This window comes from Macrobrachium rosenbergii, chromosome 27 (genome assembly GCF_040412425.1).
Source record: "Macrobrachium rosenbergii isolate ZJJX-2024 chromosome 27, ASM4041242v1, whole genome shotgun sequence".
Taxonomy (NCBI): domain Eukaryota; kingdom Metazoa; phylum Arthropoda; class Malacostraca; order Decapoda; family Palaemonidae; genus Macrobrachium; species Macrobrachium rosenbergii.
In genome coordinates, this window is record NC_089767.1 from 41,906,303 (window position 1) to 41,930,317 (window position 24,015).

Consider the following 24,015-nt stretch of genomic DNA (forward strand, 5'->3'; position numbering starts at 1 on the left):
ACACGCCTTTTGGACAAACATAGCTTGAATGAATCGGGGGAAAACAAAGAGAATTCTACAGCGCGTGGAAGAACAAAAAGAAACACGGATCGATTGAGCAGTCAGGTCTTTGCTGATCTTCATAAAATGATTGTGGGATTGCTGAGCTGGTACTTGTCAAATGACCACCTGGAAGGAAGAGGGATTTTTTCTTCTTCTTTTGGGGGGATTTCGACCTCTGAGAACAGTGTCAAGCCCCTGTACTGGGATAATCCTTTTGCCGATTTCCCCTAGATTAACTGAATAGGTGGTCTCGATCTGTCAGACGTTAACTGTGTGTGTGTGTGTGTTTGTGCGTGTGCGTGCGCGTGTGTTTGTTTGTTTATAGTATAAAGACAAAGACTAACATGTTATCTATAGACCCAGATTACTTGAATCTAGTGTCTACAAAGGTGCTTTTCAAGAGAAGCTAACTTGAATGCGTCAGTAATTGGAGAAGAAGAAGGAAAAGAATTCCTCAGCCTAGATAGACGTTATTCGTTTGAAAGAATGACCGATAGGTTGACCCTTATATTTGCAACTACACTTGTTCCATTTTTTAAACAAATATGGAGCCAGTTGGAGATGTACCAGTCTCCCGTAAACGTATTATAATCTGTTTCGAGCTCTCAGCCTCTGTCCGTATGGGGTATCATAACCCGGTCATAAAATTTCCATGTTTTGTTTTATCCTGGAGTCCTGTCATTCGCCCAATAACGGCATCTTGAAAATAGCATACAATTCTGTCATTACTTATTCTTTTACATCTGCGAACGCAAGAAAAACTTGTAAGGAGAATTAGGCTTCCTACTTCCACCCTCAGAGTTGGGTATAACAAGATAACAAGACTTCTTCAAGTTCGAATCAAACTTCTTCAGCGTTCGAGAACTCGTGTTGAACTCTCTATGCGCACGCGCACGTTTTTACAGAAGAGACTGTGATGTAGATTTTCGATCTTCAAGTCAGTTATCGTACATCGTTCACATTTTCCCTTCAAAACATTAACCATTCAGTTTCTTAGCTATTGAATATACTTGATTTCATAAAGCATTGTTATGTTACATTTAAATTCAAATTTAAATCAATACGACTGTAGCTTATTATATTAAAATTTGAATGCGGACATTTACGAAAAAATGTTTGTTGTTTTTTATAAAGTTATCGTACATTAGACAGATTTTTCAAGGGTACCCCCTCCCAGAACGAATGTGATTGGCTAATTGCCCGGGCCAACGAAAAGGCCAGCAGTAAGCTGGTCTTTCAAAGGCCAGGACCCAGTCCCAGAACACGAGGTTAAAAGCAGACATTAGTGCGTGGAGTGGGTATCAAAGGTCGACTAAAGTCCCACGTTGCCAGTCTTAGGTCACTTTTGAACGGTTGTAGTGACAGAAGAAGTTACTGTCGATTCCTGGCTTCTTCTGTTTTGTGGTGGAGTGCGAAGGATAGTTCAAGGACATTATTCAGGACTGTACAGGACAGAGAGCGTCCTACAAGCGTTCCAGACACCGGCGGGAAAGTAGGAAAGGGCAGATGCCAAAACAGCTGACTCCACGGCGCCGCTGCGCCCGATGTAGAAGACGCATTGGTAAGCCTACTGGAACCATCTTAAATATTGATATTTTTGCCGCAATTTCAATTTGTTTCAGCACCATTCTGTCAAACAAAAAATTAAGCAAAAGCCAAGTTTTAAGATGGCGATTTCAGTTGCTCTCGTCAAAAATAAAACTAATTAATATTCGTGCGTTAAGATATAACTTAAAGGCTGACAAAGTAAGTGTTTTTGCATTTTGAAACCGAAATGAAGTAGGCCGGAAGACGGTGAGGGTATCTGTGTTTTAGACTAAATTGTATCGTCGATGACCATATTAGTTGCGACACCGGTATACGGGAAGCGATCACTCTCTGGATTGAGATGCTCATTTATGTAAATATATAAAATACACTACACTATATATATATATATATATATATATATATATATATATATATATATATATATATATATATATATATATAGTTTTAAGTTATTTTCAGGGGATACAATGATTGTGTTTACAGTTGAACTGCAGAAGCGAATATATTTTATTTATTAGGACTGAAAATATCAAGTCGTTCAAGAAAATTGAAGACTTTTCTTATTTCTTAGTGCTGTAACAGTGTAATAGATTTTACTGTTAATATGCCTTATTATAAAAAAAAAAAATCCAAAATGTGTCTACATTACTTTTTTTATGGTGAATTCAGTTTACGGGCTCGCCGTCGGTGGAATGGGACCCTAGGAAAAACAAAAACAGTAAACAGTAAACAATAGTAGCCGTCGTCGCAGATTCTTGGGCTAACACGTGGTTGGCCGACAAAGGAAATTTGTTTGTTTTTTTGTGAGATTTAACTAGGCCTAGCGATACCATGGGCTCAATCTCTTTTGGACATCCATGCCACAAAAAACTACCGCTCGCATATCTTGTGAAAATAAGAGGTTGTATTTATTATTGCAGTAGAATCACACTCCAGGAGTATTCAGACATGCTAAATGCCTTTCTGATGGGGCAAACGTAGAACTGAATGCGTTTATTCCTTTCTTGTCAAAAGAAATAGTACAATTAATTATTGCAGTAGTAGACTGAATTCGTTTACTCCTTTCTTGTCAAAAGAAGTAACTCGATTAATTATGGCGGTAGCAAAAACACGCCAGACATATTGAGAGTAACTGAATACCTCTCTGATGAGGCTGACGTAGGTCTGACGTCATTTAATCCTTTGTTGACCAAATTTTTTTTGTTTGTATGGCGCCTGTCGGTTGACCTTCACGTTATGGGTAAGTAGGCTGACCTTGTGACCTCAGGAGGGGGTCTTCTAGAGGAATTTCACGGGTCCACAGCAATTTAATGTCATAATCCACTTACTGGCCTCAAAATCTTAAGGTCGTGTTGTATCTACAATGAGGTTTTAGTCCTACATTCAAAGACAAGCTCTCTCTCTCTCTCTCTCTCTCTCTCTCTCTCTCTCTCTCTCTCTCTCTCTCTCTCTCTCTCTCTCTCTCTCTGTGCATACGTGTGCTCGTCTGAGGTCAGTAATATGTTGTAATTTTCTTCTTATGTGAACAGAAAGACCTTAAAATCACGTATTAAATTTTTTTAAATAAGTAAAATCTAAATAAAGTCTATGTTTGTTGATGTCCACAGTAAAATGCTGTTCCCATAACATTTCCCGTAAGGGGTTAGTGCCGTCAGTGCAATTCATGCGGTGCACTGTAGGCATTGCTTAAGGTCCTTTGTTGCGCCCCTTCGGCCCCTAGCTGCAACCCCTTTCATTCCTTTTACTGTATCTCCTTTCATATTATCTTTCTTCCATCTTGCTATCCACCCTCTTATAACAGTTATTTCATGGTGCAACTGCGAGGTTTTCCTCCTGTTACAACTTTAAAACCTACCTACTCTGTTTCCTTTCCAGCGCTGAATGACCTGATAGGTCCCAGTGCTTGGCTTTTGGCCTAGACCCTATATTCAGTTCAGTTAACTAAAGAACACTCAACGAATGAGGATGTACTGAAATGCCTCATTTTAAAGCGAAGGATTTTGTTTTACTTGACGGATATGAAGTGCAAGAATCCTTTCCTAAGAAAAAGTCGAGAGTGTTTTTTTATAAAGGTATTAGAAATAAAAAAAGAGGGATTTTTATAAAGGTATTAGAAATAAAAAGAGAGAGAGAGAGCTTTCTATAAAGGTATTAGAAATAAAGAGAGAGGCTTTTTATAAAGGTATTAGAAATAAAGAGAGGGGTTTTTATAAAAGTATTAGAAATAAAGATTTTTAGATTTCGACTTTACTTTGAAGGAATAGATAAGAAAATAAACCTGAAGGTAGGGCAGAGTATACACTTTTCTAACGCGCTAATAATCAGTATTAAATATATGTGGGAGTTTATGGCCTAGCGGGTGTCACATGGTTAGGCAGAGGTCTCTTAGCTCAGGAAACAAGTGTTCGAAGTCTTGCTTTGGACCTTGGTAGGAAAGAGATAGCCATGTCATTAGTGTTAAGACCTAGAGAAGAGATGTGGATAAGGCTGTTGATTGGACCATTTATTTGTTTATTTTGTATTTATTTTGCAGTGAAATTGACAAGGTCAATAGAAGGATCATCCCTGTGGTGGATAAAGAACAAAAAAGATACGTAGAGGGCCGATGTCAAGGTTATCAGAAGGGATTAGGAAAAAAAAAAAGGGGTTCACATCTTGCCGAATATCTCCGCAAACGTAACGATTCGAAAAAACTATGATTTGTCCAAGACATGAAGTTAATAGGCAACACCAATGATGCTTCCAGAAGAAAAAGGTTTCATTTTGTTTAAACTTAACTAAATGGAACCGTTTGATAGTTGAAACGCCAGAGAAGTGAAAATAAATACTTTTTTTTTTAAGCAATGAACCTGACTAAATCATGAGAGAATATTTCGGCAGACAGTGTCAAGATCATCATATTATATATAAAGAAAAAATACGCCTAATTTGACGCCCTTTACAGATGACTGGCGAAAAATATAGAAGACGATTCTAGGCTTTGTCATTCCCAAAGCGTGGAAGGAGTATACCCTAGACTTTGGAAATATCATCGATTAATAGGAATACCAATTGACATAAGGCAGGGAGGCCATTTACAGCTAAACTGGTGTATTAATATGTAGACCTAACTTAACGTAGACTGGCGTAGTAATATCTATTATAGGCCTAACTTAACGCAGACTGGTGTATTAATATCTAGACCTAACTTAACGTAGATAGGTGTATTAATATCTAGACCTAACTTAACGTAGACTGGTGTATTAATATCTAGACTTAGCTTAACGTAAACTGGTGTACATTCGCATTATTAATCTCTGTAATAAGTTTCGTGTTACGCGAGAAACCCTTGGTTATATTCGTGATCAAATTGTTTTGTTCATACTCCAGATTGTTTACTTCCACCTTAACGATGTTTATCGCCATAAAAGATGCTTGCTAAATTGTTGAAAGGAAAGTATTATGTTGGAATCATTTTTCAGTTTTCATGACCTATAAAATCTTGAACCCGCTTTGCTTTGCGGTGGCAAGGTATGGTTTTGACCTTGGAAAGGTGTTACGACCTTCATTGAAATGGGAGCCCTCCAGGATTAAACGTTGATGTGTTGCTGATAGCTTTATAAGGATAATTTTGGGCATATTAAACACATAAATGATATAAGCGTTCCCTTAAGGTAAATATGTTCCCCACACCGGCATCGGCAAGTGTAAAATGTACTTGGTCAAGGAGGCATTCCCTTGACAAGATGCCAGTTCTCACACGGACTGTGGCCGAATTTTTCCCTTTTACACCTCGTCCTCGCTCGTACGGCAGTCTTTAAAGGGAAAATATTCGTGCGCCCCCTCTCAGCATCGATGACAGGTATATGATAATGAAGAAATGTGCGGATTCTTTCAAGTGTCCATTAAAAAAAAACTTTGTAAGGTCAAAGGTCATAGACGGAGCCGAGGTAAATTTCGATCTCGAAGTTATATGGAATGTCTGCGGTCGACGTAAAGACTCGCAAACAGTGACATACAGTTTTATCTTAAGTTTACGTTGCATTTTATGAGTTATTTCGTTCGTTTTTGGCTTTAAAATATTGACATTGTTTTAAAAAGTCCGGTCTAAGTTCCATATACATAAGCATTATGGGACGGGTAAGCATTCCCCAGGAGTTCCAACAATTTTCAACTAATAACATGGAGGGGAAAATAGGAATTCTATTTGTGCGCCATGTCTGTGAAGACTTTCTATTAAAATCGCTTATAGTGTAAAATGTAAGCAGGCCTCTCCTCGTGCCATAAATAACAGACAAACCAAGACAGCGACCCATTAACCACAGCGCCCCGTCCGTTTCAAAGACTTCGGCGATCACCGCTGGAGGTCAGGGAAGAGAGAAAAATAATGGCGAAAGGAAGGCTATATTTTACCATTTGATTTATTTTATACATCCAGAAGTCAAACCTCATCGTAAGTCGCCCCTCGGCACCGCATTCCGCCCCGACCGTGTCTGTTGAGTGCGTCTGTGCGTGCAAGAAGTGCGTGAGGAGGCGGGGAAGAGGCGTAAGAGGAGCGTGTTTGTGTACGTCCAGGAAAAAAAACCCCCCCGAGATATTAAAGTTGTCATTGATCATCTTCTTAGGCCTATGGAATTCGCCCTGCTCCTCCGCCGAGGCCGCGGTTAATTTCTCACGTCGCCGGTCGTCCCGTCTTTATTTCGTGGTGAGGGGGATTCGCCTCCGAAGGGTGTTTTTCCCCGCAGGGGGGAGGGCCAAAGTCGGACTTGTCAAATCCTCCCTTACGTTCACTTCGGCTACGGGGTTTCGTGTCACTTAGGCCTACGGGTTTTTTCTTTTTTTAAATGGGTGTCGCCTTATTTTGACGGTCGTTGCGCCAGGAATTTATTATTTCTCTTTATTTTAAGCTGTTTAGGGGAGGTCGTCTCAGCCAGGTGGTTGTTTTCTCTATTTAATTGCCATAAGTATTTTTTTTTTATTTCCATAGGCCTAAGCTTTACGTATACGTAGTTTAATGTTTTTAATTTGTTCTTTTACATTGTATGGTTTTAGACATATCCCCCTGATTAGGTCCTAAAAATCCACTCCCCTGATTAGGTCCTAAAAATTCCTGAAGGAAAATCAAATCTTACTTCATATAGGCCTATAGGCTATTATTCCCCATCTCTGTTATAGGCTTAGGCCTAAAAAAAAACCGTCGTAGCATATTACCCCATAAATTTGTTTGGGTATTTCTAAGAAACAGCTCTGCACGAATTATTACCTTGAAAATCAATTTTTCCTCTATTCGCAGTGTTGCAGATGGAGGTGGTGGTGATTATCGTCGGTTAATTTTTATTTATTATTATTAACCTCATAACTACCCAACTTGGTTGGGAACACTTTGGGAACACGGGATTTTGGGTTGGGGGGAAAGTGTTGGGAGAACGACCCGACTGCCATGTTGTTGTTATGGAATGGTTTCGAGCATGCACAAGTCTTCGGTTATTATAAAAGCAACTATACTAGCCTAACGTACCTAAAACATAACCTAACCTAACCTAGCAGCCCTTGTTACTTAGTCAGGGGGGCAGAGACCCCTCCTGGGGTGAAGGAAACGCCACTTTTTACTAAAAGCTCCCCTATAGTATTGCACATATGTGAAATTCATCAGGGTTATTATAAAAGCAACTATACTAACCTAATGTACCTAAAACATAACCTAACCTAACCTAGCAGGCCTTTTTATTTAGTCAGGGGCAGAGACCCCTCCCGGGGGGTGAAGGAAACGCCACTTTTTACTAAAAACTCCCCTATAGTATTGCACATATGTGAAATTCATCAGGGATATTATAAAAGCAACTATACTAACCTAACGTACCTAAAACATAACCTAACCTAGCAGGCCATGTTACTGAGTCGGGGGCAGAGACCCCCCAAGGTGAAGGAAACGCCACTTTTTACCAAAAGCTCCCCTATAACACTGCCCATACATGATAGCATTCCAGGATGGCCAGCATACAACTTCTGAGGTTAATTACAGTCGACCGACAAAAAATAACAGTGAATTCTCGATGAGCAACCAAAATATTTTAAGAAAAAGCAATTTCCAAAGTAATACCCCATGCAGACCTATTTCTTAGCCCTACCATTTGTTTGAAGTTAGGTAGAGAGGTGGTGCTGAACGAAAATTCCTTTTTAAGAGCTGATTTTGTTTTAGAAGTGGCCCTATGGGATGAGGTGCTGAAGTCATGCATGTTTTTTCGGGGGAGGGGTTCACGGCCTGCCAAAAACCAGGTCAAACACTGAGCATCTATTTGAATAGGGGTGCATCTTAGCCTAACTTGTCCTAGGGTGCCCGACCTGGCTGTGGCTGAGGACCTGCTCAGTGTGACATCACGCTTGACAGAAAGAAGTGTGCAGATATTTTGCTGTGTTGTTAGCCTGTGCTCTATTGGGTTAGGTTACTGTGCTTTGGTAGTAGGGCAATTATTTGGGGTGCTCCATTAGTTTTCTAATACACAGAAAGGGGCTAGCATAGCTCATAGTCTTAATCCTTGTGTCAGCATAGAACCTTTGGTAATTTTTCAGAAGATTCTAGTCAGTCATTTTTGCATGGAGAACCATTTTGGGTTTTTCATGCAGAAATGGCTAGAAAATGATAGGGCACTAAAAGAATCCAAAAGTACCAACCTAACATAACCTAGTGATGTTTACTGGTTACAATTTTGCTGTTTTTAGCTAAGGAGGGGGTTGGGGGCCGGTATTGTCGTACGTTATTTCATAATTTGATTAATTATTTTTCTTTAAGCGTTTACAAAGGTTAGATGTTGAGAAGACATTTATTGTTGTGATGTGTTTTACCCAAGAAAGATTTAAATTGCAATGTGGGAGGTGGCTGGAGTCTTCCAAAATATAACTGAACCCTTTTCTTTGATTCATCAAAAAATTGTGATTAGTATATGCATGACAAATTTGTTTTTAGCCCAAACACAGGATATAGTTTTTTATTTGTTGCCCTGTTCTTTGCTTATAAATAGAATTGTTGGGGAAACAATTCATACCCTTTTGTTTCCCCTTTCCCTATGGGCTGCACTTAACTTGCAACTATTACAGGGAAAAACAGGGTTTTTGGTTGGGAAGATAAAAAAACGATTAGGTCGAACTGCACTGGTACGTTTTCATTGCACGAGACAGGACCACTAACAGTTGGTAGACAGGCAAATGGGGTAGGGGGTATTGCCGAAAACAAAACCATATGGACCGCAGTAGTCGGTGTTAAATGAGAGAGTAGGCTGATGTTTTAGAATTTTATGCAGTCGTTGGTACCAGCATTCAGCTTGACCTGACATCAATACTGAACTATTCCATGTGACTCTACACCAGTTATTGATGGTATTAACCAGGTTAACCACTGAGGCACCCAAAAACCCTTTCTTCATTGGCAGTACTGTACTCTTAAATTGATCAATAGGGAAGCACCAATATAAATCTGCAACATTGAGGTCAGGATGTGAAGATCAGATGAACACTCCGCGACCCCCTCATATTTCATTTACTGAACCGTGAATGAGTATGGATCAAATGTCCCCTCATAATTTTAGAGAGCATTTTAATCACTAAAACTATTTTTGTAGTTATGAAACTATATGAGTAAGTACCAGGGATGCATTCCATTATTTACTATGCATTAGGCCTGTGATTCTGAAATTAAGTTGGCTATTTCCAAAATTGCATTATGTTTACAGAGTTCCTATAGCTTCACTAGTTCTTTATCAACAGGGGAAAACAAAACTACGGTAGTTCCTGATATTGCAGTAATTTTCAGATCCAGTTGTCTTGGAAGTCACAAAATATTTTCTATTGCATGAATCGAGGGTTTTTTTTTATACCAAGAGGCCACGTAAGGTGACCTGTTTATGCTAATATAATTATTTATTTGAAGTTTGTACTAGTTTTATGTAAATATAAAATATTCTAATTTAGAAGTAGAGTTAGGTATGAAGTTTGAAATTGAATAAAATCAGTTTCCATTAGCCTCATATTTTAGCATGTGGAAATTTTTGGGCTTTTTGTTTTTGTACTTTGTAGTGGTGATTTGTAAACCCAAAAATGTGACAAGAAACTTTAATTGACGTTAATGTGATTAATGATGATGATCATGTCTTGAACCATTACCAGATTTCTCGAAAGATCAGCCAAGTTCAGCAGGCTATAGTTCAGTGTAATTACTTATTCTTTTCTGTAGTCATGTAGAGAAATGCATTTTCACCAGTCCAAGAGTCCGAGACACAGGAATCATGGGCAAATAAAGATATGAATGAGATTTGCAAATTATCAGTATTGATATTTTGTATCACGAAGAGAACAGGACTCGTAGGAATCCAGATTAGACTCGGTCTCTTTTGGATAATGCTTTGTTTGCTGACCTTGGAGAGTTCAGTTTCAGAGGAAATTATGTGGTCTGAATCATACACACTCACCACGCTTAGATTTTACGAAAAAAATTTGACACAATATGAATAAAAGGGCAGGATGTTATAATGTATTGTAGTTACACATAAGCACTACTTACATTGCATATGGAGAGCGAGAGAGAGAGTGAGTGAGTGTATGTGTGTTTTACATGATCATGAATATGTAGTCTGATAAGGCCAGATTGTCATAACAAAGGTCTTGGCAAGACATTTATTTTACTTGCCTAAATGTCATTTTATTATATGTCGTGTTTTATACATGTACTGTATGTATTTTGTACAGTATTAATGTATACTTTATATATTATAGAGATTCTATACACTTTTTTTTTTAAGTTAATGTGCAGTTGCACAAGATATCCAAGGTTAAGATAGGATTTTGTGGTGTCCTAGCCCACAGCTAGGCTTTTGATTGCATTTGGACGTACAGTACTCCTACATATTGAACTTGAGTACAGTTAAGTAAATGGTTACTGGATACTAATTTCTTACCAGATACATGACCATATATTTTCTTTTTACTTTGCCTTGTGTTTAATACTTTTTTCATAATCATGGATAGTGCAAACCACTTGTTTTTCCCCTACCCTTTTATCCAACAAATATCTGGGGATTCAGTGGGAAAACTTGCTTTTGGGTGCCTCTGTCAGTCTGGTATGAAATTGCAAATTTTCAAACTATGTTGATTCCAGGCAGTATCCATTTCGATAAATCACTCTTAAGTCAGAGATCTGGCCGTCGTCGTCTCTTGACAATCTAACGTGGTGTACTTACACTGAGATTGATAGCAAACTAACATTTGCAAGAGCATTTAAACAAAGAAATACCAACACCTTGCATACATTATCTGCAATATTGAGTGACCAGTTATAGACTTACACTAACTAGGATGGTCTCCACATTTTGCCAAGTATGGCCACATAAACCAACTTAGGGCAGGTTTCATAACTTCACAGAAGTTGAAGACTTGTAGATGTCTAATCATAATGGACTTGAAGCATTGAAACTTGAGTAGCATCCAGTGTAGACATGAACACTTAAAGATTTATATGAATACAAAAACAAAATAGGGATTGATTCCAAATGTACCAATGCACCCTTTAAAGCAAGAAACCTTTGCCTTTCAATTGGACCTCAGTTGTGAAAATGGTGTCACTGCTCTGCAATATCACAACCCAGTTGAACGTGTGGAACTAATCTCCAGGTGTAGTTGAAATTAAACTAGATAAGTAAGGCCTGAAATTAGATTGTGTGCAGATGAATTTCCCTTTTACAAATTTCCACTTTGTATTATTTATTTCCTTGGCTTTATTTTTACAGCACCAAGGCTGATGGGTGAGCCAGTGGTGAGCCCCGGTCGATCATCACAGCTGTGGGACCAACAAGCGAAAGGTGTCGGCCAGGCTGCACCAAATCAGTCTGTCAGTACCGTTGGTCACCACCCTCCTAGTGTGGCACACACACACAGTTCCCTCACGCCTGTAACACACATCTATCATTCTGGTAAGTTAGCAGTGCGGCTGATACACGTACTTTTGAAATAGAAAATGTTGATTTTTTTATTAATATAATTTTGCAAAACTTTTATGGGAAAATAATTACTGTTTTTGTTGTTATTCGTTCGTTGTCATTCATCTTTACCAGTTTTCGGTGTTCTTTTTGGAATTAGAATGATAAATTATCTCCATTCTTTTTTTTAACATTGTCTAAATCTTCAATTGGCGGGGTTCAACTAATCCATTTCTGTTTGATTATCTCACCTCACTAGGTGTCATCCTTCTTCCATGTTTGTTGTTTCTCTGATTCACTGCTTCTCCCTCCTCAACACATAGCCTAAATCATCTCAGTCTTATTTTAAAGCTTTTGGAAAAAATCTTGAAGCAACTTCAATTTTAATATGAATTTATTAATATAGTAAACGATGTGCATCTCAGTATACTACTGCAATTTATTGTCACACCACCTTAGAGTTTCCTCTTCTCATTGCTAATGCCCACGTATCTGAAATGTAGATAACCATCAGCTAGATAGATCTTGTGCCATTGGAATGTATTAGTAGACTAGGTCAATTGCCAGAGGTAGGTCACAGGGACAAGTGGTCCTCGCACCCACGCATGGTAGGCAGGGCATATGAGGTTTGGGGAATACTGGTAATGAACCTGTTCTCCACACAGCTAAATGGAAAATTCCCAGTGTTTTGCTATCCAGTGATGGACACCTGTGTTTTTGAGGATGCCTTTCAACACCCTTGGGACAGTGTAGATATCTATGCCTCTTCCTGTTCAACCTGATTTGTTAAGTTGGTCACTCCTGGTCTCAGGTTGACCATGGTGGCTCGTCTTGGGCCAAAGGCCAGCTGGTATCCTGATCTGTTGGAAATTTTCATTGAGGCATCGAGTGTTACCCCTATGGCCCAGGATGCTCAAGCAGCTGCAGCCATTGAGGTACCATCAGGCTTTTCTTGCAGAGTTGCACAGATGTCAGGAAGTTCACAGTAGATTCCATGGTAGATGTCTGCCAGGCAAAGTGAGCTTTATTTTGTGGTTGTGTTGTTTGAGGGGTCTCGCCTGATTGGAGAGAGAAATTGGTAGTTCCTTGTCTACTTCCAGTTAGACATGATTCTAATTTGTTCCTACAGTGAAGTGCTGCTGCACAGCACTTACCTTTTGGCATGATCTGACTGATTTGGGTGAGGTTTTCATGCTTATGAGGAGCTTGAATCAGTCTTGCCCCGTGGAATTGACTCTTGACTCTCATTCCCTGAAATATCACCCAGGCACTGTATGATTCCCTGAGGGAGGCTTCAGACAAATGTGTCTTCTTGCTAGCCGCTTGAGTTTGCAGTTTTGGCTATCCTTTCCAACAAATAATAGCTGAGCCCACAAAATAACCTCACTAAAATTGAAGTTGTAAAAATTCAGTATACAGCATTGCTTCAGTTAACTCAATTTAAACAGAAAACTTTGTTGTGAACCTTCATAGGAAACCTTTTTTTTTTCTATTTACATAATACAGTTTTCATGGCTTATGTTAAGGGGTGAAGAGACAACATCCCCGTAAATTCAGACTGATAAGCCTTTGGGAAAATAGAATATTTTCTGTCCTTGTGGGGTCCATGTTTGTAAATTAATCAGTCAGTCAAGGTGCTGAACTGCCAGTAATGGAACTGGGAAGAAAAATGCTTATAGAATGATATCACTGCTGTGCACAAATTGCGTGGATGGCCTCCTTCTCCCTGTGCTGTCTTGATGATCTTAGCCTGAAAGATAATATGAATAAAAGTCTTGCTTGATAGTGTCCATTTTGACCATGCTCAAAGTTGCCTGTTATGCTGAGCAAGTAGGTTTTCACCCGAGTAACAGTTACTTCTCTCTGAGTGTTATTCTAGCATGGTGCTTTGGTTGCGGCATTATTGAATCAAATAAGTTTGCAAATGTCATCAGAGTGGTAGATACTTCTGCTACAAGATTTCTATGCCTTTTCATTTTCAGGGACAGGTTTACGTCAAAATCTCAAGAACTGGCAATTAAAAAATTTGAAAGGATCATTGCTGTTCCATGAAAAGATGCAAAATACAGACCTTTTTATGGATTTTGTGTAATCATTTAATGACTTGTTAAGATATACACCTAGTACAAAGTTTGAAAGGAGACTTTTCATTATAGGTTGAGACTTTTCCCTAGTAAGTAGGTCTCATCTGGCATTAATCACTTCGTTATTGAAAAAAAAGTAGTTAGTAATTAGATCCCCCTCCCACCTCACCTACTGGGCAAAAGTAAAGGGTATGGATTTATGTAGCATATAGATGAATGTAAATTTTATATATTTTTGGTATCCATGTCATGTTCATTAAGGAATCTTAATTTTTTTTCTTGGTTTTTCATTGACAGAAATAAGTGAGATTGGATGTAGCAGTGAAGAAAGTGCGCAACGCTGTGGAACAGAGTCTGTGAAATTGGATCGTGGAGGTAGTAGTGGTTTACGGGGTACATACTACCCCAGCTTTCCTTCAGAACATCTACAGGCGATGGATGACGTGCCCCTGCCGTCTGGCAGTGGTGGCTTTATGGTGGACCCCAGCCATTTCGTTCTCCAGATGAATACTATGACATTTTAGGAAGCTTAAGTGCCACCAGTTCACCACAGTATGCTGGAACTGGTACCGGTTCTGCTTTGCCTGCTGGGCCTCCTACCTCATCCAAGGTGGATAATGCTTCATATGTTGAAGCATCCAGTGCACCCCTTGCATATGGGGACACACAAGCACCCATGGATTTCAGTAGTAATCCTTCTGGTCTCGCTTTTAGTAGTACTGCTACAGCAACTTACGGACCAACTCCTGATTATTCTGACAGTCAGGGATACTCACAAAACGTCAACAATCATCTAAGTTTGCTGAGTGACGTTACAATGGGAGGTGATGCCAGTAGTAGCATTAGCAATCATAGCAATAGTGGAACTGTTAGTAGCAGCAGCAGCAGCAGCAGTAGTAGTAGTAGCAGCAGCAGCAGCAGTAGTAGCAGCAGCAGCAGCAGTAGCAGCAGCTCTAGCAGCTCAGGTTCCTCATCATCAGGAGGGAGCACTAGTTGTGACACCGGGGACAATGAAGTTCGAAGGAAACGTGTCCACAGCGCTGGTGCTGAAGGTAGCCGCGGAAAGAGTCAGCGAGGGCGAATGGAGCCTCGTCGTAACGGTTGGGGAAGTACACACACTCTGCATCAAAATGACGACAGTGAAGATGAAGATGGAGACGTTCATTTACCTGTTCGCAACACCAGACATTCTAAGGTTGATGATGGTCCCACTGCACCAGATTTGCAGCTTGACTGGGTTTCATCATCAGATTCAGACTCCGATACAGATTCATGCATTGAGGTAGTGAGTGTTCATCGTGCAGTTCGAAGAAATCGATCTGTCGATGTTGTTGACCTAACAAACGAAAGTGATGATGAAGTACTTGTTTCTACTACTGGTCCAACACCCCAAGCTGCACCTACAACACATCAGGTTCCTTCGTCATCGTCAACGTCATCGTCTTGTGCAGTTGCTTCTTCAAGTGGATATGGAATGCCCCATTTAATGGTTAGATTACCGGCTCATAATGCCCACGCAGCAGCAGCAGCAGCAGCAGCAGCAGGGGCAAGTACTGGTGTTGGCATGTGTAGGGGTCATCATAATTCAGAGCCTGCACAGAATACACCATGCTCTTGCCAAAATGGCCCAACACTGGGCTCCATTGGACTCAGCGCAAGTGGTACAGCCAGCTACACCATGGACCATCGTGGAAGTTGCTACGGAGCATGTGTTTACCCACAGCACTCACCCCATCATCACCATCACCATCATCATCACAGTATCACCCCCGGTTTAGGACATCACCACCACCACCACCACTATTATCCACCAGAATCACCGTTATATTATTCAGCTCTTCCTGCTCATCCTCTGTTTCCCCCATATCCCCCAACTAGTTTAGCTACGACTGCCTCCTACCCAGCGCACCCATCTATCTCAAGGTTGAATCCCCTTCATCAAAGGATATGGCACAGTCAGCAACGGTTTCAGGAGATCCAGAGACGGCGGATGGACCCTCGCTTGCGAGAACCCATCGCCCCAGCTCTCGCAAGGCCAGTCACTCTCCCACAGGATGTCAATCAGCATAACCACACCGGCGCACCTGTCACTACTGTAGCTTCACACAGCACACCTCATCAAGTTGCCACTTCTCAATCTTCATCTACCTCAGCAAACGCAGACCAGCCAGCTCCGCCGCCAAGTACGACACCTCCGGCTGCAACACCGATGGACATTCAGTCGACGCCTCCGAACGCAGCGCACAGCGCTGCTCATGCACCAGCACAGCACTTGCATCATCACATGGGAATGGATGTACTAATGCCTAGTACCCCAGCACACAGGTTAGTGCGTCTCATTTGTGACTTGATTATAAACACATTTAAAAAAAAAATAACCATGAAAAATAATTTTTATTATATTTTGAAAAGGTTTAAATAATGCAGCCATCAGGAGCATGACTTGTTCCCAAGACATCCTTGAAATTATTTCTATTATCAGCATATCATTCGGCACAGAATGTTTTTATTTTCCTTTGGTAGTATGTATGTGACCCCATATAGAATTCAAAAGGGAATTATAAAACTTTGTTCCATCAAAAACCCGTTGATTATATAAAGCCACAGTCCAGTTGTCCCCAGACATGTTTGTTATGATATCTTGTAAGTATTTACATTGGTGTTGAAATCCAAGTTCCATTGGAGTTGTAATGTTCAAGATCCAGGAAGCTCATACTGTTCATGCTTCATTCTGCCACTGGTACTGCTTCCACCTCAGCCTCTATATTTTGTGGGAACAGTGATGCACTGTTCATCAGCCAGTAACTTAAATTTAATAGATCACCCCCAGGAAACAAGTTATTTTGTGGTTAAATTACCCTATAGTGAATTTTTGCTAACTCTTGTATTGTAATGTTTCAACAATTTTTTTTTTTTTTTTCATTATTTTCACTACCTTTAATTGCATAAATTCCATGTCTTGTAAGATCTTGCTCATGAGATTCCAAGATTTCATCAACATCCTCCCCTTCCACTTTATTCTACTGTTCAAATTTTTGTAAAGAGTTGTTCGTTTGAAGGCTCTAGGACATGTGTTTCCACGCACCATTTCTTCTTGATACTCGGCTCATCTAATGGATATTCCAGATTCAGAGTTGCAATCTATAGTGTAAAGATTTGCAAAGATGCCTCATGGTACAATGAAATGCATCAAGTTTTGCATGCATTTTTCTAAAAGAACAACAAGAAAGGAATGGCAAGTTTCTTGCATCCATTTATCTGTGTGAGCAGAGTTGTTCATTTTCACTTTTGGAGAGCAGCTAAAAAAGATATTTTAGCATTAGTGATTTCAGCTGCTCTGCAATTCTATTATTTTTGGGCCTAGATTATCTCACAGTAAATACTGATATGTTGAACTAATGCACTTCATTTCATTTGCTTTAATCGGTATGCTTAATTACTTATACATTGAGACCAAGCACGAGCCATACAGTTCTTCGTTGGGCGAGTGGGTTCCGTTCTCAGCTAGCACTCTGCTGGCCGCGAGTTCAAATCTCCAACCGGCCAGTGAAGAATGAGAGGAATTTATTTCTGGTGATAGAAATTCATTTCTCGCTATAATGTGGTTCGAAGTCCACAATAAGCTGTAGGTCCCGTTGCTAGATAACCAATTGGTTCTTAGCCACGTAAAATAAATCTAATTCTTCGGGCCAGCCCTAGGGGAGCTGTTAATCAGCTCAGTTGTCTGGTTAAACTAAGGTATACTTATCTTAACAAGAGCCATACAATCTTTCTTTGCCTTTCCTGAGGCTTTAGGAGATATTTTGCTGTAGAGTAAGTAAAATTAGGGTTATTTTGCTGTAGAGTAAGTAAAATTAGGGTACCACCTATGCAGAACTGCCTGGGCATGGTGTGTTTAGTGGGAAATTTTAAATGTGTCTGTTGTGGTAAGGGCATATGCCGTCATGCTTTTGCTGTTTGTGGGAGGTAGTACTGAATAATTTCATTAGTTGAGCCTTCGTTATGCAAGGTAGATCAGTACCATAATTGTCAGCAATAACAAGTTTTCATGATGATACATAAATTTTAATGCAGTAGAGGAGTATGTGCAGATTGAGCCAACTCTTTAAAATCAATCTTGCGGAGAGTTGGAGTTGCATTTGCAGGGTGAGAGACCCTTACAGGTTTTCAAATTTTCTAATTTTTAATTATAGTCTGTAACCCAAAATTAGAAATGCTGTAAGGGTCTTTTCATTCTGTAAAAACCCACTCTGAATGGTATTTATATCTATGTCAATGTCTTTTCAGTGATGGTGCGGGAATGTATGGTCATCTGTATGGTGGAGCAGTTCCTCCAGCTCATGTTTCAATGCCATCAATACCAACAGCGGCAGCAGCGGCTGCGGCTGCAGCGGCAGCAGCTGCTGCAGCAGCCACAGGTGATCCCAGGCATTTACCAGTCCCAGGCCTGCACATAAACATCGGTGGAGGGTCCCAGCTGCCCCTCGATTTATCCTTGCCTCCAGCCCTGACACCAGAGCTTCCTCCACCTCCAAGACTCACTTACATACCTCAGGTAAGGGTTTTCTCTGAAGGATTTAGGGAGATGACAGAATAGGTTTGTCGCAAAGGATTTTCTGTGCTGAAAGGCCCCCATATATATTTACGCGGAGGAGAACAGTAGCCGTTCAGGGAAATAATTTAGTAGTAGTTGTAGAAATAATATGGTAACACCTTAACCTCTCAGACATCATGCTTATCAAGTAAACACATTACTACGTAATGCCTTTTTCTGGGCTACCTTTTGGATGAGATGCATTTTAGGACGTGTCTGTTAAGTGTTCTTTAATGTTGTTGGTTAATATTTGTTGTTGGTCAATACAAGGAGCAAACCACCACTAAAGTCTATATTGATCACTTTAGTATGACTAATGGATATTTGATGACTAGCCCAGATAATATGACTAGTTGATATTTGATGAATAGCCCAGAAAATCCAATCTCAATTTGTGCACAGTGTAAAGTTCCACCAACAGTAAATCACTATTAGTGTGATGTCCCAAAAATTATTAACAACGAATGTCAGGTTTTGATATCAAATCATTTAAGGAAATTATGTGAGGATTCTCCATTTTCAGTTAACTGAGATGCAAAATTTGTAATAAGATGCACTGTAATAGATAAAATCCAGACTTTTATTATTAATTTATAAAGACAGAGCCTTCAGGCCAGCCCTATGAGAACTAATTGAATTAGCTCATTGTCTGGTTAGAATGATTATAATAAAGTATTAACCCTCATGAGAAATTTAATGATGAAATGTGGATTTCAGAGTGTTGTACTCTGTAACTTACTCATATCCTTGAATTTCCTCGTATTTAGTAATGTTTTCGTCTTTCAGTTGCCACTATTCCAACGTGGGTCTTTCCCAAGATTAGAGGATTATATGCGCTTTGTTGAACATCGACGCCTCCCTGTTGTGACCCGTGGAGCAACCCAAAACACTATAGAACGAAATACTTTTCCTCATAAGTACAAGAAGGTGAGTTGTGTTTTCTTTTGTCAGTGTCATCATCACTAAGTCTTTGGTATTACAGTGAAACCGTATCTTAAAGATGGTGTAAGTTTGAAAATAAATCTGTATGAAGAATGTTAGGGATCCAGTGGCTGGATAGTGTGAGATATGGGACCATAAGAGAAATTATGGGAGTTCCGTATGTAGAGGAGTCATAATGAAACAGGGATGGAGATGGCTTAGACATGTCCTTCTTGTGTGGTAGTGTCAGCTACGCTCCTGTGGGCACCAGATGCATTTGAAGACCCAGACCTGCTTGGATAGTGTTGTATTAGGGTAGGAAGTGGATGGACTTAGTATTTCAAGACTAAAATCTCTTCTTTCGTCATAAACTTTAGTTAGAAATCTACTTTTAATGTAATATAATAGTATTGATATTGAAGGGCCCTGTTTCATAAGGGTCATTATAACGTCAGAATATGGTACATTAACATCAAATGAGATATATCTATTATTCAATGATAAATTATCATTATATATCTAAATGTATTTTATATATTGTTTGCTGATACCAGTTCATCTGTGTACCTGAATGTATTTTTATGTTAAAGGATTGTGATGTAAGACTTTAGATTTATTTTGGTGTATAAATTTTATCAAATTTAGTGTAGTTTTTATTAACAATTTTGGTATTTTAACAAAAGTCAATTTAATTTATAGTTTTATTATTTTTATAGTATATTTCTAAGAGTCAATACAGTACATAGTATTTATCTTGTGAGGCAACAGTTCATCTAAGATTATCAGGGCAGTGTAGTATGTATATAGAGTATTAACGTCGAAGTAAGATGATTGTGACATGACAGAATTTATTACAATATTTTCCCCTTTAATGATTCAGTCATTTTCGTTATTATCAGTTACTTTATAAAGTTTATCCCAAATTAAAATAAGCAAGTAATAGCGTTGGTAATGCGACTGTCCGGCTGAACATATCTAAATGTAGTAGGACTTCTATGAAAATTTGGTATGGTAAAAGGTAAATTGTATGGAGCTATGAAAATTTGGTATGGTAAAAGGTAAATTGTATGGAGGTAAAAATTATAGGACTCAAGTTATGTCTACAAACTACAGTATTTATTATGCTCTTGAGTCAACGTTGCACCTCAAGTTAATGATAGATTCTATTTCCGAGATTTAAATGTAGCATAGTATTTTTTTTACAAATAAATCCCAAGATTACCATTAACCATATCTACAAGTAATGTCACTTTTCTTTTGAATACATGCTCAACTTTATATTCAGATTAAAGGTACATGGAAAGTTACTGGGAACATTACTAGTTTTAACCCTGATATTTTTTATCAGTTTAATTTTCATTCTAGAAATTGTCCAATATTTATATGGAAGTTATATTTATTCATTAATTCTGTTGCTTTTATTAGCAATGATTATATTCAATTTTGGTTTGGGTTTTAATTTAGTGTCAGGTTAAAAATTACTAATAATATTTATATAATTAAAAATATCTAAATTACCTATTATTATTGTCCATGTTTATGAAAAATCATCTTTTAAATATCTTACTATCTTCACATCTCTTAATATTTAAGTTCCTGTAGTTTTAGTATGATTAAATGCCATGTAACCTAAGGTTTGTGAGTAGTTTATACTTAGAGATATATATTTTTAACCTGGAAAATCAACCTTAAATTGTGAGAATGTGTTTATGATCGGAATCTTAAATTAACTATTAATTCAATTACCATGATGTACTTGTAAATCCTAATCATGTATGTAATTGTTTGATTACTTACAGATTAAGCGTGGAGACATTACTGATGACGGTTTGGAGAAGTGTACAATTTGCCTCTCAGAATTTGAAGAGGATGAGGACGTGAGGAGACTTCCATGCATGCATCTGTTCCACATAGAATGTGTTGATCAGTGGCTAGCCACAAATAAAAGGTGCCCCATTTGCCGGGTAGACATAGAGGCTCATCTTACAAAGGATTATTCTGTGACCTCTTCCTGAAATCAACACTCTAGTAAGAGTGGAATATCTTGAAGCCCTTTTTGTCCCTAAACACTCTTGAGAGATCTTACATCTTGCGTGGTTGTAAATGAATCTTGCTTTGCTCAGTACAGTACAAGCAAGATGCAGACTGTTGCCTGTGACAAGCCTCGCAAGAAAATATGTTGGCGAGAGAATTGTTTTGTCCAATTCATTCCCTCTTCACTGCCTCCCAGTTTGCAAAATGCTGGACAAACGTGCGAGATGAAAGCTCCTTGGGTGTTTTAGGGCATGAATTCAAAACCAAGTTCTTGTGTCTAGCAGATATATAGGATGGTTTTAACTGTGATTATTCTACAAAAAAATCAGTTCCGTATTCTGCCTTTTTCAAATATTAACACTTTTTCAGAGTTTATCTTTAAAAAGAGAATCTTATTCTTTTAAGCAAAATCAATCGAATGTAGACTTGGTTGAAAAGAGGGAAGAATTCCCCCTTACTAGAGGAATTAGTTTATATGTAGTAGATAAAAAAAGAAACATATTTTCTTTTTCAATTTTTTCATATGAAGATGTAATTGTCTTCAACAATTTATCAATGTAGTTTGTATAATAAACTACGACTGTCATTGATGCTGGTGGTCCAGGATGCTTCAGCAGGACCTGAGGTACATGGCACCAGCGTCAGGGACACCAACAAGCATCATCACTCATGCCAATGAAGAGTTGTGGTTAGCTATTTAACAAAACTTTAGGCGCATTCTATTCACAAAATGATGAATATTGGTTACCAACCTCAGCTTAACTATTTAGTGAAATCCGGATCTGGGTATCAAACAGCTGTATTCAACGTGTACAGAATTAGATTCACTTCGAATTGATAGAGTTACAGCAGTGCTCAAACTGAATCAGATTCAGTTTTTTGTTTGTTTGTTTGTTGGTGATATTTGCACCAGTGCTGAGACCCAGAATCGGATTGGCAAGCAAAGGTGATTTTTAGAAGGCGCCTTTTATAGTACTGTAATATTCTTTCGATATTAATATCATGTACTTTGGTAGCAGTGTTACCCTATATGAAACATCATATCTTCCATTTGTAATAAAGTTATAATATTTGTTGAATTGTAAAATTATGCTAATATAACTACTATGTTACAGAGTTGGCCAAAGTAGTTGGTAGAATTGCCCCAAATAGCTGAAGGACAGTTAAGGGTTTTGCCAAGCTGTGCAATAAGGTGATATGCTTGTGTTGGGCGTGACAGGTAATACGCCACTTGTGAGAGGAAAAATTCTTAACTGCATTACATTTTTATTGTGTAAGGTTCATGCAGTGATCTGGAACCTTCAGGATATGTGAAAACCAAGAACCAAATCTTATTGAAACGGGTGTTTAGTTATCAAGCTTAGGGTGGAGAGAGGAAAAAGTAGATAATAAGGAGGGTGTTTACGGGATTTTGCCTGATATTGCGCATGTGATGGAGCCAAAAGAGAAGATTTTGAAATATATTGTAGTGGGAAAATCATTCATATGTATATATATACACTTCCTTTCGGATTGTATTATTTGCAGTATTGAGCTGTAAATGGTACTTTTATTATTATTTGTATTTTAATTTTTTTTTTATAATTGCAAGCTCACTAAAGACTGATATCAGTCTAGAATGTCTTTTGTGTTTCTTAGAGGATTATGTTGCAAGGTTTCTGATTTGCATCTTACGAGATGAAAATGGAAACCCATTTAGTCCCCTCACACTCAGGTATGATACAGAAATTTGTCACTTTTCGCCATGGATTTATGCCAGTCCTAAATTAGGATGTCCATGGTGCATTTAGGAATGACAACAAGAATTCTTAAGTATTTATGGTGAACTGGTTGAATGTGATACATTATAGATTGTAATAGATTGCATGTGGTACACAGTTTATTTTATTATCTTATGATTGTAGTGTGTTTCTCTGGAATTAAAAATGGCAAATAGCATTATGGATTCGATATTGTTAATTTAGTAGCTCGATTTTAATTTTAATTGTATAGGTGACAGTTCACTGAGCGTCAGTATGGGTGAAGTGAGTATTTTTCAACAGATATATTTTCTATTATATCGTCTTTTACCTTTTTTTTTTATACATGTATTAAAGGTATGAAATTTGAGTGCCTTTTATATTGTTTGATAGTAGGACTGTCTTGTTTTGTTTCCTTGTTATCGGGAATTTTTGTTCTCCTTCCTGTGTTGTACCTGTTTACAATGATAGTTCTGACATTTTATGAAAATTCTCGCAGAGAACATTTCACCAGCACTTCCAGGTGTGGGCCTCACTAATTGTAGTTGAAAGAGATTTTACCTCATTATTTTATGTTATAGTTGAAAGTAAACCTGATTTTTCTTGACTCTCGCTGTATTTAATACCACTTCTCGTTGCATATCCCCTTCTCTCCTTTTGAGGGTATGAGGTGTTGTGATTGTTTTTAAGTATTTTCTGACATTTCTCGAATTATAAACCTCTTACTTTCTCTTCTACCCAGCTATGCTAGAGAGAGAAACCAGGAGAATGACTGACTAAGGAAGTGTGCGTGTGTTTTATTTTCCTTACCATTGTATGTTTGTATTTATGTGTGATTTGAAAAACTTGCAATTATACGCTCTAAAGTTATATATTTGGAATTGTGTTCGATTTGTTTCTTAATCTTGTCCTTCTTTTCTCTTATCTAATGTAGTACCAGTACTTCACCATTAGGGGGTCAAAAGGAGGGATTACCCCAGTAGCTAGGGTGTAGTTACAGACTGTGGTAAGTTGCCCATCCCAGTACCCTTTGCCAGCTTGGATAGGTGCTGTAAGGTATTTGTATTTTTTACGTTGAATGTGTTTAATAAATTAATTTTTACTTA

At 38.5% G+C, this 24,015-nt stretch overlaps 1 protein-coding gene across 1 annotated transcript; it reads left to right on the forward strand.

The window, feature by feature from the left end:
• Positions 1–1,420: 1,420 nt before the first annotated feature.
• On the forward strand, positions 1,421–24,015 carry LOC136853718 (E3 ubiquitin-protein ligase Arkadia-like). Its single transcript, XM_067129693.1, is given in 7 exon segments — positions 1,421–1,603; positions 11,349–11,531; positions 13,919–14,089; positions 14,092–15,946; positions 17,909–18,176; positions 19,002–19,142; positions 20,936–24,015. Coding segments are annotated over 7 exon segments (2,889 nt in total). The 5' UTR covers positions 1,421–1,548; the 3' UTR covers positions 21,152–24,015.